Source organism: Myotis nattereri (assembly GCF_964212035.1).
Source record: "Myotis nattereri genome assembly, chromosome: 10".
In the NCBI taxonomy this organism is placed as follows: Eukaryota; Metazoa; Chordata; class Mammalia; order Chiroptera; family Vespertilionidae; genus Myotis; species Myotis nattereri.
In genome coordinates this window covers 39,153,761-39,167,472 of record NC_138085.1, presented here as the reverse complement: position 1 = coordinate 39,167,472, position 13,712 = coordinate 39,153,761, and the positions used below count along the sequence as shown (strand labels likewise).

The window sequence follows — 13,712 nt, the reverse complement described above, 5'->3', positions numbered from 1 at the left end:
GGGGAGGGGCTGGGGGCGCCCAACATGCTTCCCCAGACTCAGACAAACGACCCAACAGGACAGCATTTTTTTTTCTGGGGACAGTTAGGCGTGGGGGCCCAGGGGTAGGGCCTCACAGAGGTTTCCCCAGCCTTAGGACCCTCCCAGCTGCCCTATTTGGAAAACCCTGCCCCCTCCCTCGCTCCCCCGCCCCCGAATATCTGCCTCCTCTCTCCAATCTTCTCTTACTCTTTGACAATAATAATAAAACCTCCAGCTGGTTGGCTTCCCCTGGGACTCCAGCCCGCATTACCCCTTTGCCCTGGACCCTCCACCATCATCTCCATCCGCAACTCCCCTTCCTCCTGCCGGCAGCGTGACCCCCTTACCTTGGGCTGAGCGGGGGCCCTAGACGCTGGGAGAAGAGTCCTGGTCCTGGAGATCAGTCCTAGGACTTCCCCAAAAAAGTGCTCGGCCAGGGGAGACTGGACCCCCGCCCTCTCCCCCCTCTCTTTTTGTCCCTCCCACGTCCCCTTGAGCCCTCCCACATTCCGCCCTCTCCCTGAATTCCTCCCCGGCCAGGTCCCTCCTCTAGGTCCTCCCCTCCCCGGTGGAGCTAGCTGGCCACTGTTGCTCCACCTCCCCACCCCTGTCCCGCCCCTCCGGGCCGGCTCAATGAAGCTTTCTTTTTCCTCGGGCTGGAGGCCGGGCAGCTGCGGTCAGGGATCCAGACACGCAAGAGGCCACGGGGCTGTGGAGCGGCCCAGGAGGCGGCCCCTGTGGCGGCGGGAGCCCGCGGCTCAGCTCCGGGCTTCGGGAAGCCTTCCAGTCCCCAGCCCTTCCTCCAGGTCCCCGGCTCCGTGGAGCGTAAACTGCCAGGCTGGGGGCGGGTCTGGTAGGGGGAACTGAGGCTAAGAGGGCCCACGCGGCCCCTCCGGGCCCCCAGGGTGCCGGTCGGCATTTTCCAGGTGATGTCACAGCCTTCACTCCTACGTCACGTTGAGCATATGACATCATGCCCAAGCCCGGGCGCCAGAGCCCTCCTGCCGAAACCGCGAGGTTGCTCTTGGTGGAGCCACCCGTGCGCGTCCCAGGGCTGTGGGTAGGGTAGGGGCCTGGAGGGAGTGCGCCGTCCAGCTTATCTGGGGACCCTCTCCCCTTCTTGCTCTTCTCTGTCCTCCCAGCTCGGGGCCCGCGGGGTCCGGGGCGCCGGCGGGAACGCCCCGGGTGGGCCCGGCCCCGCCCCCGCCCCGCCCCCGCCCCGCCTCCTGCCTGCAAGGCCAGGAAGCAAAGAAGGAACCGCCGGGGGCGATGGACGGGGCCATGGACGGGGCCGTGATGGAGGGGCCGCTCTTTTTGCAGGGTCAGCGTTTCGGTGCCAAGGTAGACCGGGGCGGGGGGACCGAACCCCACCAGAGCCAGGGGTGGGCGATGGGGCCCGGGAAGGGGGAGGGGCAGGCAGCGGGTGGGAGCGCGGCGCGGGGAGCCGAGAGCCGGGTGAAGTCCCCACGAAGCCTCCGCACGCTGCGGAGGCGCGTCTGCCCGCCTTGGGGTGCGCGCTCGCAGGCCCCGTCGGGAAGCCTGAGCCTGGGAAGCGGCCTGCGCGGGTCCTTCCTTCCCCGACGGGCGCTCGCCCGCTGCCTCCCGAGCGCCTCCCGCTCTCTTTCCCCAGAGGTGGAGGAAGACCTGGGCCGTGCTCTACCCGGCCAGCCCCCACGGCGTAGCGCGCCTCGAGTTCTTCGATCACAAGGGGCCGAGCTCTGGAGGGGGCCGAGGGAGCTCGCGCCGCCTGGACTGCAAGGTGATCCGTCTAGCCGAGTGCGTGAGCGTGGTGCCCGTGGCCGTGGAGAGCCCCCCTGAGCCCGGAGCCGCCGCCTTCCGCCTGGACACCGCGCAGCGCTCGCACCTGCTGGCGGCCGACGCGCCGTCCAGCGCCGCCTGGGTGCAAATGCTGTGCCTGAATGCCTTTCCGGTGAGGGGGCCAGGACTGCCCGCGGGGGGCTGGGGCGAGCCGAACTGGGCCCTAGGGACGATGCGGGATGGGGGTAGGAACTGGGCAGGGGGACTGGGCTGGCTCAGACCCTCGGGACCGCGTTGAGGGAATGACAGGGTTCTGGGTACTCTCTTTCTCTTTACCCCAGAAAGGCAGCTGGGGTCCGGCGCCTGCCGAGAACCCACCCAAGCTTTCTGCCCTGGAGATGCTGGAGAACTCGCTGTATAGCCCCACCTGGGAAGGTAGCCGCCTGGAGAGCTGTGCAGGGAGGAGGTGGAAAGGAAGGGTGCCCCTGGGAAGGGACCGACTGGGGTGCCATGGGGAAGTGGGAAGTTACTGAGAGCTGATTTACGAGGGAGTGCCGGGACCACCTGTCCCCGCCCCCAGCCAGGTGCCAGTCTCATTGAGCATTCCTCCCAGGATCCCAGTTCTGGGTAACCGTGCAGAGGACCGAAGCCGCTGAGCGCTGCGGCCTGCATGGCTCCTATGTGCTGAGGGTGGAGGCTGAGAAGCTGACTCTCCTGACTGTGGGAACTCAGAGTCAGATACTGGAGCCACTTCTCTCCTGGCCCTACACGCTGTTGCGTCGCTATGGCCGAGACAAGGTAGGGGTGCTGGCTGGGAAGGCCGGCTTGCTGGGGCTGGGGCTGAGGGCTGGGTGGGCAGGGAGGAAGGAGCCCACTTCCCTCACCAGCTAGTCTTCTCTTTGTAGACCCCCTGGGCCTCACCTCTCCTGTTGACTCCTGGGAATGTGTTTCCCTTCTCACTCTTTCAGGTCATGTTCTCCTTTGAGGCTGGTCGGCGCTGCCCCTCCGGCCCTGGAAACTTCACTTTCCAGACGGCACAGGGAAATGACATTTTTCAGGCAGTCGAGACTGCTATCCACCGGCAAAAGGCCCAGGGCAAGGCTGGTCAGGGGCAGGATGTTCTTAGAGCTGATTCGCATGAAGAAGTGGCAGAGGGGAAGCTGGCTTCCCACCCTGGTGCCCAGGAGCTCCCAGACAGCCCGCCGGCTCTGTACGCTGAGCCCTTAGACTCTCTGCGCATTCCTCCAGGTCCTTCCCAAGATTCCCTATATTCAGACCCTTTGGACAGCACTGCGGCTCAGGCAGGGGAGAAGGTACAGTTAAAGAAAACTCTCTATTGGGACTTGTATGAGCATGTGCAGCAGCAGTTGATGAAGGCCAAGCTGACGGACCCCAAGGAGGACCCCATCTATGATGAACCAGAGGGCCCGGGAGCAGCTTCTGCCCGGGGCCTTTATGATCTGCCTCAGGAGCCCAAGGATGCATGGTGGTGCCAGGCTCGAGCGAAGGAGGAGGGCTACGAGCTCCCCTACAACCCTGCCACTGATGACTACGCCGTGCCTCCCCCTCGGAGCACAAAGCCCGTCCCAGCTCCCAAGCCCCAGCGCCTGGCCTTCCCGGAACCTGGTACAGCTGGCAGTGGCAGCAAAGGTCACAGCTCAGACACTGCCCTGTACAGCCAGATCCAGAAGAGCAGGGCCTCAGGGGACTGGGACTGTGGGCTCTCTAGAGTAGGGGCCGACAGGACTGAGGTCAAGTCAGAGGGCTCCACATGAGAAGTAGAGCAGGGCTGGGGTTGCTGATAGGAGGACCTTGGAGAGGTGGCATTGGGGGGATCAAAGAAACCTGTTAGAACCAGAGGGACCCAGAGGACTGGCGGGGCCTGTGTGAGACTGGAGGATCAGACAAATCAGGGGAGTCAGGGGAGGATGATTAATCCCCAGAGGTCCTGGAAGTGGGACAGATGAGAGGGGCTCAGGGATGGTACCTGGGGAGGCCAGCATCTCTAAGTCATCCCCCCAAAAGAATGGACAGTTGCTGGACCAAGTCTATGGATTAGAGTGGGTACAGTTGGAGGGCCCTGCATGGAGGCTGTAGGAAGATGCTGGACTGCCTGGATCCTTTCCCCTGTATTTTTCCCCCCAGAGATTTATTTAAAAAAAAGTTTTATTCTCATTAAAGCCAGAGGGTTTAAGAGGTCTATGTGTGTGAATAGTCACAGAGGGGACACAGAAGCAGGGTGTGCTGGGTGGGTGTGGAGGGGATCAGGAGGAGAACCAGGGATGTGTTGGGTGGTCCATCCAGCCCATCTGGGCTTGACCCCATCTCTGTGACCCTGGGTGAGTTTGGTAGCACCTGCAACCCTTAGTTACCCCTGCTGCTCCTTTGTAAGCTGGGAAAACTTAACAGTTTCTACTTCATGGGGTGGTTATATGGAAGGAGTTAAATTTCTCAAGTAGTACTTAGTGCAATTTGAAGTACAGAGAAGGTAAACATTTTATAGTTATTCTGTGGATGGAGAGGGCAGATGGGAAGGTGGACAGGTGTGAGGAGAGGAGAATAGGAAAGGAATAGATCTTTTTCATACCTTCCCCGCCACCCATCCCATCCATACACACTTTCATGTAGGTACTGAGTACCAACCCCTTTTATGTTTGGAGCCTAAAGGGAACTACAATGGGGTAGGTGTAGTGGAAAGGGCACAGGCTACAAAATCATGCTTGGATTTCAATCCTGCTTGTTTTCCACGAGCTTTGAAAGCCTTATCCTTGTCTTCTGAGGCCACTTCCCGAAGATGATCTGATATCCACCTGCCTCCACAGCCACAAGGAGAAATTCGGGGCCTGAAATGCTCCTAAGAATGGTGTTGGTTTACTGAGAGTTTAATCTTCATCTGTGTTAACAGAATCAAATGACCCAAAAGAAAACGACAAAAAAAAGAAAATGAGTCCCCACTTGGAGAAGCAGGAGCGTGGGGTGCCCTCCCAGGCTGAGGAGTGGGGTGGGGGGCAGCACTGAGAACAGAGGGGAAGGCAGTTTCTCAGCCACCTGGAGCTCACAGAGGCTCAGGTGGGTGGAAGGCAAGTCTGACCTCAGAACACCGGCACGTGAGCACTAACGTGGATGTGGTTGAGCAGGGCAGCCAAGGTCTGTGCTTAAGGCCCTGAGGGATCCTCCTCCCCCTCCGTTTCCTCCTCCTCAGAAAGCTGCAAGAAGGCTTCTGTGGAGGCTTTGCTGGCCGCTGGTATCTTGGGGGCTCTGCCAGGGGCTGAAGTCATAGGTAGAGGGGCCACTGTGGCTCGAACTCGATTTGTCTGCAGCTGCCCAGGCTGAAAAGAAAGTGAGTAGAGCCATCTCTGAAGACCCGAGTTCCTGATCCCTCCCATTCCCTTCTGGGTCTGCTGCCCTCACTCCTTCCCTTGTCCCATCCGGAATGACAGCCTCAAGGCTCAGGGCAGTGGAGCCTCCTGGACTCCAGCCTCCACAGTGCACAGGTCCTGGCTGGGACCCTCTGTGAGCTTGCCCACCAGCTAACTTATGGTGAGTTCTGCTCCTCCTAGTCTGAAACATCGCTTGTAACGTCAGCTAAGGGAAAGAGGTTTGCAAGCATGTCAAACTCGTGGCCGGCGGGTTTGTTCTAAAGGCTCCATTACTGCAGAACTAGAAAAAGTTAAGGGCAAAAGGAAGCTCAAATATAAAATACGAATTTCATAAAAATACGTAACTGTCCACATTAAATTACTCTTCTCTCTTTAACCTTTGTCATAGAGCCCTCTCTGCAAGCTACTACCCTTGGCCAGACTCCCTTTGTTTTTCTGTAAAATGACTCTTACCTTGCAGGGATGCTGTGAGGAGTACATGAGAAAATCATATGTGAAAGCACTTGTCACACAGCCTGGCAAATAAATGACTGGTGCTCAGTAAATGCTAATTTCCCTTCCCTGGGGCTTTTCTTTTCCTACCTTCCCTTCAGCCTCTCCTTTCAATGAAGGCCTATGGCTGTAGTTCCAGTGCAGCCGGTTTGCATAGTGGAACAATGACTAAACACTAAACTAAGATACCTGAACATTATCATGTCACTGCCCCAGCAGAAGAGCTCCCTTAGTGGGGAGGGATTGTAATTTCCTCTGTCTAGGGCAGTGGTTGGCAAACTGCGGCTCGCGAGCCACATGCGGCTCTTTGGCCCCTTGAGTGTGGCTCTTCCACAAAATACCACGTGCAGGCGCGCATATACAGTGCGATTGAAACTTTGTGGCCCATGCGCAGAAGTTGGTATTTTGTGGAAGAGCCACACTCAAGGGGCCAAAGAGCCGCATGTGGCTTGCCAGCCACTGGTCTAGGGCAAAGGGGTGTTCTCTTTCTTCCCTGTTGGCCTGGTCCAGAGAAGAGGGCTACTCCCTGGGATGGGGTAGGGTGGGTATTAGTAATGGGAGATGGGGGTCTCTTGGATTCTGGGCATAAAGGGGGAGGAGGGGAGTACTGAGGGAAGGATGGAGGGGAGCTGTACCTTTCTCAGGGCCCGGCTCTCCCAGCTTGGGTGGAGTCGGCTCTGGGGCTTGGCAAGGGTGCTGCTCAGGTGTGAGTACAGGTGACTCCAAACCTGCAAGGGGTTGTAGGTGGGCTCTAGCTCCAGGCCGTCCAGCAAGCTCTGAGGAAGAGAGGAGGAGGAACTTGAGATTGCAGAACACAAGATGTCAGGCAGAGCTCTTGGGGTGTAAGAGGCATGAACACTCAGGTGTCTCTGAAGACTGAAATAGATGAGTGTCCCACAGGCTGTTCTGGCCCCCAGCTCTGATCTTGAGGCATGTGTGTGTCAGGCACAGGTACAAGAAGTCTGAGAACCCGGACTGGCTAGGGACACTGAACACTCTGGCCCCGAGAGGTGTGTCATGGGATTCTGGAGCGTCATGAGGGTTATAAAGGATCCAGTGTGCAAGGCTGTGAGGGAGGGTGTGTCCCCGGCTTGCGGGTGCTTGCAGTTTGCAAGGCGAGTGCAGAGTTCTGGCCTGCCTGTGCCGTGAGGTGAGCAGAACTAAAGGACACGCGAGCACAGCATTCCTGAGCTGTCAGGTTTTCCGGCCACAACATCCTGTGCCAGGAACCACTGGCCCTGAAGTGAGACGCTGCGTGAGCCACAGCCACTGTGCCCACCTCTCTGCATCCCTGTGGCCGTCAAGCCGAGAGCACAATCCCAGGCTCTGTCCCCTCTGCACGTAAGCCAGTGATCCAGAAGCGAGGTGGTTCCAGTTCTCCCCACCCAGAGCCGCCCTCCTGTCCTCTGACTGGGGAGGCTGGTAGAGGAAATCCAGAATCCAGACCCAAGGAAGAGGAGGAGGAGGAGGAAATGGCCTTCAGAGCTGTTCCCCCCTTTGCACCCCAGTCTGATTTTGAAGCCCTTCCTATTCTGGGCGCCTACATTGTCTGCCTTTTCTCTTTCCCGCAACAGACAGAAATAGATGCACACAAACACAGGTACACACACATGCACACTTAGAATGCAGAGTGACCGTGGGAACATACCACGCTGCTTTCTTCCTCCTGCTCGGCCTCAGTTCCTACCCTTGCTTCTCTGACTCTCTCACCACACCCTTGGGGCCACTTCTCCCTCAGCTCCCTGTCCTTCAACTCACTGGCTCATTCCTCGCCCTCATCCCTTTCTTGAATTCCCTTCTCTCCCCTCTATCTGTCTCATGAGACCTGGGCTCCACTTGCCTCCACAATCTTAAGGCTGTCATCAGGCGGGTTCTCAGGCAGCAGGGGGAAGGGGCTGGGCAGCATCAGTTCCCGCGTGGCCACTGCCTTTACCAGCAGAGTGGGGGAGCGTGATGGCATGATCACGTAGAAGGTGGTGGCAGCCTCTCTCAGGCTGTGGCCTCGGCTCGGGGGTTCCCCTTTGGCCAACAGCAGCCATTCTCTTTTCTGAAACAAGGACATACATACACTCTGGTTCATCTTCAGTCTTTGGAACATTTTGAAGATCAATCCCAGCCAAGGTTTCCCCGAGGGAGGGGCTTCCTGCCTGAATCACCCGTGCCCCTAGATACTCCTCTTCCTCCCCTGTGGGGATGTACACAAAAGTGTTGACAGGTCCGGCTGGTGTGGCTCAGTGGTTGAGCATAGGCCCATGAGCCAGGAAGTCATGGTTCAATTCCCAGTCAGGGCACGTGCCCAGTTGAAGTTGTGAGCTCATTCCTCAGTGGATGTTGTGCAGGAGGCAGCCAATTTGATGTTTCTATCTCTCTACCTCTCTCCCTTCCTCTAAAATCAATAAAATATGTATTTTAAAAAAGTTTTGACAATACAGAGACAAGTTACGAGATTCCTTAAAGTAGATGTTCACCTTAGAACAGTGGTTCTCAACCTTCTGGCCCTTTAAATACAGTTCCTCATGTTGTGACCCAACCATAAAATTATTTTCGTTGCTACTTCATAACTGTAATGTTGCTACTGTTATGAGTCATCATGTAAATATCTGATATGCAGGATGGTCTTAGGTGACCCCTGTGAAAGGGTCGTTTGACTGCCAAAGGGGTCGTGACCCACAGGTTGAGAACCGCTGCCCTAGAGGGACCTAATGTCTTACTAAATGGTAAATGTAGAGTTTTAAGAATTATAATTCTATATTTTTTTAAAAAATAAATGATTTCAGAGAGGAAGAGAAAGGGAGAGATAGAAACTTCAATAATGGGAGAGAATCATTGATCGGTTGCCTCCTGCATGGCCCCACACCAAGGATCAAGCCCACAACTTGGGCATGTGCCCTGACCGGGATCAAACCTTGACCTGCTGGTTCATGGGTTGACACTCAAACACAAAGCCACACTGGCCAGGCAAGAATTATAATTCTTTAAAACAGAGTGTTGAAACAAAGACTTGTGTGTGGTGCTGTGAAAATTGAGGTCTTATTTTGAGGGTGATAAAGTCTGCTTGTGTTGCATGGCTTGTGTAGGGGAACCTCTGGAATGCCCAGAGAGGATTTAAGAAGAAAGTAGTCAAAACTGCCTGCACGGTGATATGGGGAGGGGAGAACAGGGAGAGGAAATCTTTGGTACAACAAGGTGGGGGTGGGGGACAGGGCTTTTGAGGTCAACTCAGCCAGTCACAGGACAAAAAGAAGGGTCAGAATTCCGGGGGTGATGACTGTGGGTGAAGGGTACTGAAGAACAGAGTGGTGACACTTTGCCATGTGCCATGGAGATGAGAGGTTGGCACATGGATAAGGAGGAGACAGACAGACATGGCAGGTTTTCTAGGTGCGCCCTTTGAAACCAGGCACGGAAATGAGGCAATTTTCTGTGGTAGTTTTTCAAGGAAAACTACAAAACTCCAGGAAACATGGAATCAGAATTGTGTTCTTTTGCTTGAGGTGACCACCACTTATAGTACAGACATAGTCTCCCTACTACAGAAGATTAACAATAGCAACCTTGCTCTACCCATTTGAATTTATATGAAAAGTTGAAAGAAATAATATAAAAGGCAAAAAGGGGAAAAATATATTAAGGGAACAGAGGAATATCAGTGTCTTGTGGAAAACAAGTGGAAAGTGACACAGTGAAGCAAAAAAACTACTCTGGCAGTAAGAGTTCTACCCCAATGGGATGTGCTGGGGTGGTGGTGGAAGTCTCTGGACAATTTACATCACTGTCATCATTCTGTGCAGCACAGAACTCTGGAAGTACTGGAAGGCCCAGAAGGTGATAGGTACCTTCAGAAGTTTATTCTTTCTTTCTTTTTTTTTTGGGGGGGGGGTCTGCAATTTTTTTTCTTTATTGATTAAGGTATTACATATGTGAGCTTATTCTTTCTTTTTTTAAACATATACTTTATTGATTTTTTACAGAGAAGGGAGAGAGAGTTAGAAACATCGATGAGAGAGAAACATCGATCAGCTGCCTCCTGCATACCCCCTTCTGGGGATGTGCCTGCAACCAAGGTACATGTCCTTGACCAGAATCAAACGTGGGACCTTTCAGTCTGCAGGCTGACGCTCTATCCACTGAGCCAAACCGGTTAGGGCGAGCTTATTCTTTCTTAACATTTTGCTTATATCTGGAGACGTGCTGTCTTCCTGAGAAATCTTCATGATAGAAAGTCTACCCAATACTTATCAAGTCCATAAAATTGAAAATAGATTATATAGCATTTGTGGTGTCTGTGTACATGGAGGAATTTGCCACTGCTCTGAGGACATGGCCTCTTTTAATTTTATTTAGTTTTGTTAATCCTCACTGGAGGATTTTTTTTCCCCATTGATTTTTAGGGAGGGAGAGAGGAGGGGCCATTGATGTGAGAGAGACACATCAATTGCTTGCCTCCTGCACAGCCCTAAACAGCTTGGGATTGAACCAGCAACCCAGGGACATGCCCTTGACTGGGAATTGAACCCAACCCACAATCCTTCAGTGTGCAGCCTGACATTCTAACCACTGAGCAACACCAGCTGGGGCAGGACATGGTCTCTTTAAGCCTGGCAGGGATGGTCTCTGGAAGGAATAAGTAGGACGTTGCAGAGCACTCCATTTCATTGACTCAAATAACTGCTGATGTGGCTTTTGAGATCAGGCTTTGGATTATTATTATTTTTTTATTATAATCTATTTTTATACTGTTTCATGCATTTGTTTGTGAATTAGTTTGTTTATTGAGAATTTATTGAGTGTCTATTATCGGAGCACTAGGCATGGGTATATAGAAATTCATTAGACATGTTCATTGCCTTTTTTTTTTAAAACACATTTTTATTGATTTCAGAGAGGAAGGGAGAGGGAGAGAAAGATAGAAATATCAAGGATGAGAGAGAATCATTGATTGGCTGCCTCCTGCACACCCCCAACTGGGGATTAAGCCTGCAACTTGGGCATGTGCCCATGACTGGAATTGAACCCAGGACCCTTCAATACGCAGGCTGATGCTCTATCCACTGAGCAAAACCAGCTAGGCCTTCATTGCCTTCTTAGAACTTATACTATAGTAAGGGAAAGGATTGATGTTTGTCCAGACTTAGGGTGGCCAACTGTTTCAGTTTGCCCATTTTTAGCACTGGAAGTCCTGTGTCCCAGAAAACCCCTGGCTCCTGGGAGAATGGACTGGGGTTAACTACAGTCATGAGACATTTCTTGCACCTCAGTGCTATGGGAAAAACTCACATCTGCTACATCCGGTGATTACTAGGAATCTTTGAATGTTGGACACAAAAAAAAATCATGACCCAAGGATTTTAGTCAACTGATTTTGAGACTAGCTAGCTAAGATTTTGTTAGAGAATGGGTATGCAGAAACAAGTGAGGTCTCTCCAAAGTAACTCCTGATGTGGAGATTATCATAGGGCTGGGAAGAGATTGAGTTGAAAGGATTTTACAAAATGCTTTAAAATGTTTGGGCTGATTTAAAGCGATGTTGGCAGAAGGTTCTGGAAGGAAGAGAGACAAATCCATCCTTATTAGAGTTTGATAAAGATATTGGTTTATCTGTAATTTTCAGGAGTATTCTGAGAAAGTGAGAGGTAAGGTAGTTGAACTTTAAGGCCCCTATTTTGGACTCCAAATTTCTAACCTTTTCAGAGACTTGAAATCCAAACTTGAACATGTTAGCTAAGTCATGGGTTGACCTGCTGGGACAGGCAGTTGTAGCTGTGTTGGAAATGGTTAACTGCCATAGCAGGTATCTGAGACTGAGAAAAGGCAGGGGCATGGGGATGTCTTTTGGGATGTCCAGACCAGCCTTTGAGGCCCTCAAATCGAACAATGTTTAATGACTAGATGACTGCGGAGTACTTAGAATATGCTTTTGCTAATTCTAAAGAAAGGAACATGAGTTAGATGCTGAATTTATAGGAAAGAAGGTGAAAGGTGTCTATTTATGTTGTGGTTAGAGACTTTGCTATAGAAGGGGCCACGGAACTTAGATTTTTAGAAAGTGGGACTGATTCTGTTTAGGACAGGTGTGGACTGGGGCAGAGCTGAATGGCGTGCCATCCTCCAACCTCAGCCTGACTGAAGTCATCCTCCCCCACCCTCGCCCTAACTTCTTTACTAAGGTTATGAAGGAGGGTGTGGCAGCCCATTTTTGGTTGACTGGCCACTGCTCCCCTCCCTCTTTCCTTTCCCCTTTTCTCTATCCATTTTTGGCCTTTCAGTGATTGGTTTAGGGGTGATTTATGACCTAGATTTAAATAATGAGACATAGAAGTTGCTGAGTAATATTCTAGAAAAGCTTTGTAATATGCTGGCAAGCCTTTTGTCTCTGTACCTATTCCTTCTTTCCCCCTAGGACAGGACTTAGTCTTAAGTTGCATCTTTTTTTTTTTTTTTTTTAACAAACACATATTTTATTGATTTTTTTACAGAGAGGAAGAGAGAGGAATAGAGAGTCAGAAACATCAATGAGAGAGAAACATCAATCAGCCACCTCCTACCGGGAATGTGCCCGCAACCAAGGTACATGCTCCTGACCGGAATCGAACCCGGGACCTTTCAGTCCGCGGGCCGATGCTCTATCCACTGAGCCAAACCGGTTAGGGCTTAAGTTGCATCTTGTGACCATGAGACAATTAGTATAAGGATGAAGTACACCTGTTATGGTTGCTGCAGTGGAAAAATGGAAAGAGCCTGGGTCTTTGATGGTATCATTGATCAATTGCACTAACTCCTAATTGTCTGTCCCCACACTTCTTGTTAATGAGAAAAATATACTCTTAATTACTCAAGTTAGACTTATATTGGTTTTCTGTTAGTTGCAGCCAAATTGATCCTTTACAGATACCAAAGGGAAAGAAGAGGATGTGGTTATTCACTTCTGATATCTGGGAAAACAGGAATAGAAGGGACAATTTTAGGCCTTGCCAAAGGGCCAGTAGGAATTTATTATAGCAGGTAAAAGCTCTAATTCACCTAACCAGAGCTCCCTTGGTCTGCCAATAGTGTGATGGTCTGGGACCAAGTTCAGTGATTAAAGAAGCACTGACTGACCAACTCCTGAGTAGGAGTGTTTTTGAGGCAGCCATTGAGAGCACGGAAGCAAGAGCACTCATTTTGCTTTGCTTGTGGGCAGGGACACATTCCTTGTCCTCATGCGTCCTGGAAGAGAAATCACAGCTAGGTATGGAAAAGCCGTGCATACCTGGGATTTTTTGGAATCTGGAAGGGCATCAGGAGGAAATTAGGTTAGTTTGAGATTATTTGCTTATTTTCTCACACCAGAAGGAGGGAAAAAAAATGAAGCTGGAATATCCATGACTCTGCTACTCTCATACTGGTGTCCAAAAAGGAGACTGGGGAAAATAGTAAAAGACATTGCAACCCCCACACAGCAGGTTATACATTCTTCTCAAGTGAACATGGAACATTTCCAGGTTAGACCATATGATAGGTCATAAGTCAAGGTACAATAAATTAAAAAATATTAAAATCATCAAAAGTCTCCTCTAACCACAGTGGAATGCAATTAGAAATCAATAACAAAAACTTTTTTTGGGGGGAATTTATGAATATGAGAAAATTAAATAACATATTCCTAAATAATCAATGGTTCACAGAAAAAAATCACCAGGGAAATTAGAAAATACCAAAACGTATGAAATACGGCTAATGCAGTGCTAACAGGGAAATTTATAGCTGAAAACTCCTAAACAAAAAACAACCCACCAGATCTCAAATCAATAACCTAACCTTTCACCCTAAGAAATGAGAAAAAGGCGACAAAACTAAAGCAAGCAGAGGAAGAAACAACAACAACAAAAAATACTAGAGTAGAAAGAAACAAAATAAAAGAATAGAAAAATAATAGCAAAAATCAATGGAAATAATAGCTTGCCCTTTGAAAAATTGACAAAAATTTAGCTAGACTGATGAAGGAGGAAAGAGAAAATATCCAAGTTACTAAAATAAAAAAAATAAAAGAAGGGCATCATTACTGACCTTACAGAAATTGGA

General features: G+C 51.2%; 2 protein-coding genes across 2 annotated transcripts in view; one reads left to right on the top strand and one right to left on the bottom strand.

Moving 5' to 3' along the window:
- Positions 1-1,284: 1,284 nt before the first annotated feature.
- On the top strand, positions 1,285-3,979 carry DOK1 (docking protein 1). Its single transcript, XM_081101198.1, has 5 exons — positions 1,285-1,362; positions 1,652-1,951; positions 2,121-2,214; positions 2,393-2,577; positions 2,748-3,979. The coding sequence occupies exons 1-5, from the start codon at positions 1,291-1,293 to the stop codon at positions 3,552-3,554; spliced, it is 1,458 nt and encodes a 485-aa protein (XP_080957324.1). The 5' UTR covers positions 1,285-1,290; the 3' UTR covers positions 3,555-3,979.
- A 955-nt stretch (positions 3,980-4,934) lies between these two features.
- Positions 4,935-13,712, bottom strand: part of M1AP (meiosis 1 associated protein) — a gene marked incomplete at both ends in the record, with an annotated part of 50,945 nt that continues 42,167 nt past the window's right edge. The window contains 4 exons of the mRNA XM_081101541.1: positions 4,935-5,108; positions 5,613-5,624; positions 6,287-6,427; positions 7,492-7,698. Coding sequence (XP_080957667.1) covers positions 4,935-5,108; positions 5,613-5,624; positions 6,287-6,427; positions 7,492-7,698 — 534 coding nt within the window. The remainder of the gene's footprint in view (positions 5,109-5,612; positions 5,625-6,286; positions 6,428-7,491; positions 7,699-13,712) is intronic.

What these genes read in the sequence shown, in the direction of transcription:
- DOK1 (XM_081101198.1), top strand. Translation starts at nt 1,291, where the DNA reads ATGGACGGGGCCATGGACGGGGCCGTGATGGAGGGGCCGCTCTTTTTG. An exon ending in GTCAGCGTTTCGGTGCCAAG is followed by an intron (nt 1,363 to 1,651) that starts GTAGACCGGGGC and finishes CTCTTTCCCCAG; the next exon opens with AGGTGGAGGAAGACCTGGGC. An exon ending in GTCGCTATGGCCGAGACAAG is followed by an intron (nt 2,578 to 2,747) that starts GTAGGGGTGCTG and finishes TCACTCTTTCAG; the next exon opens with GTCATGTTCTCCTTTGAGGC.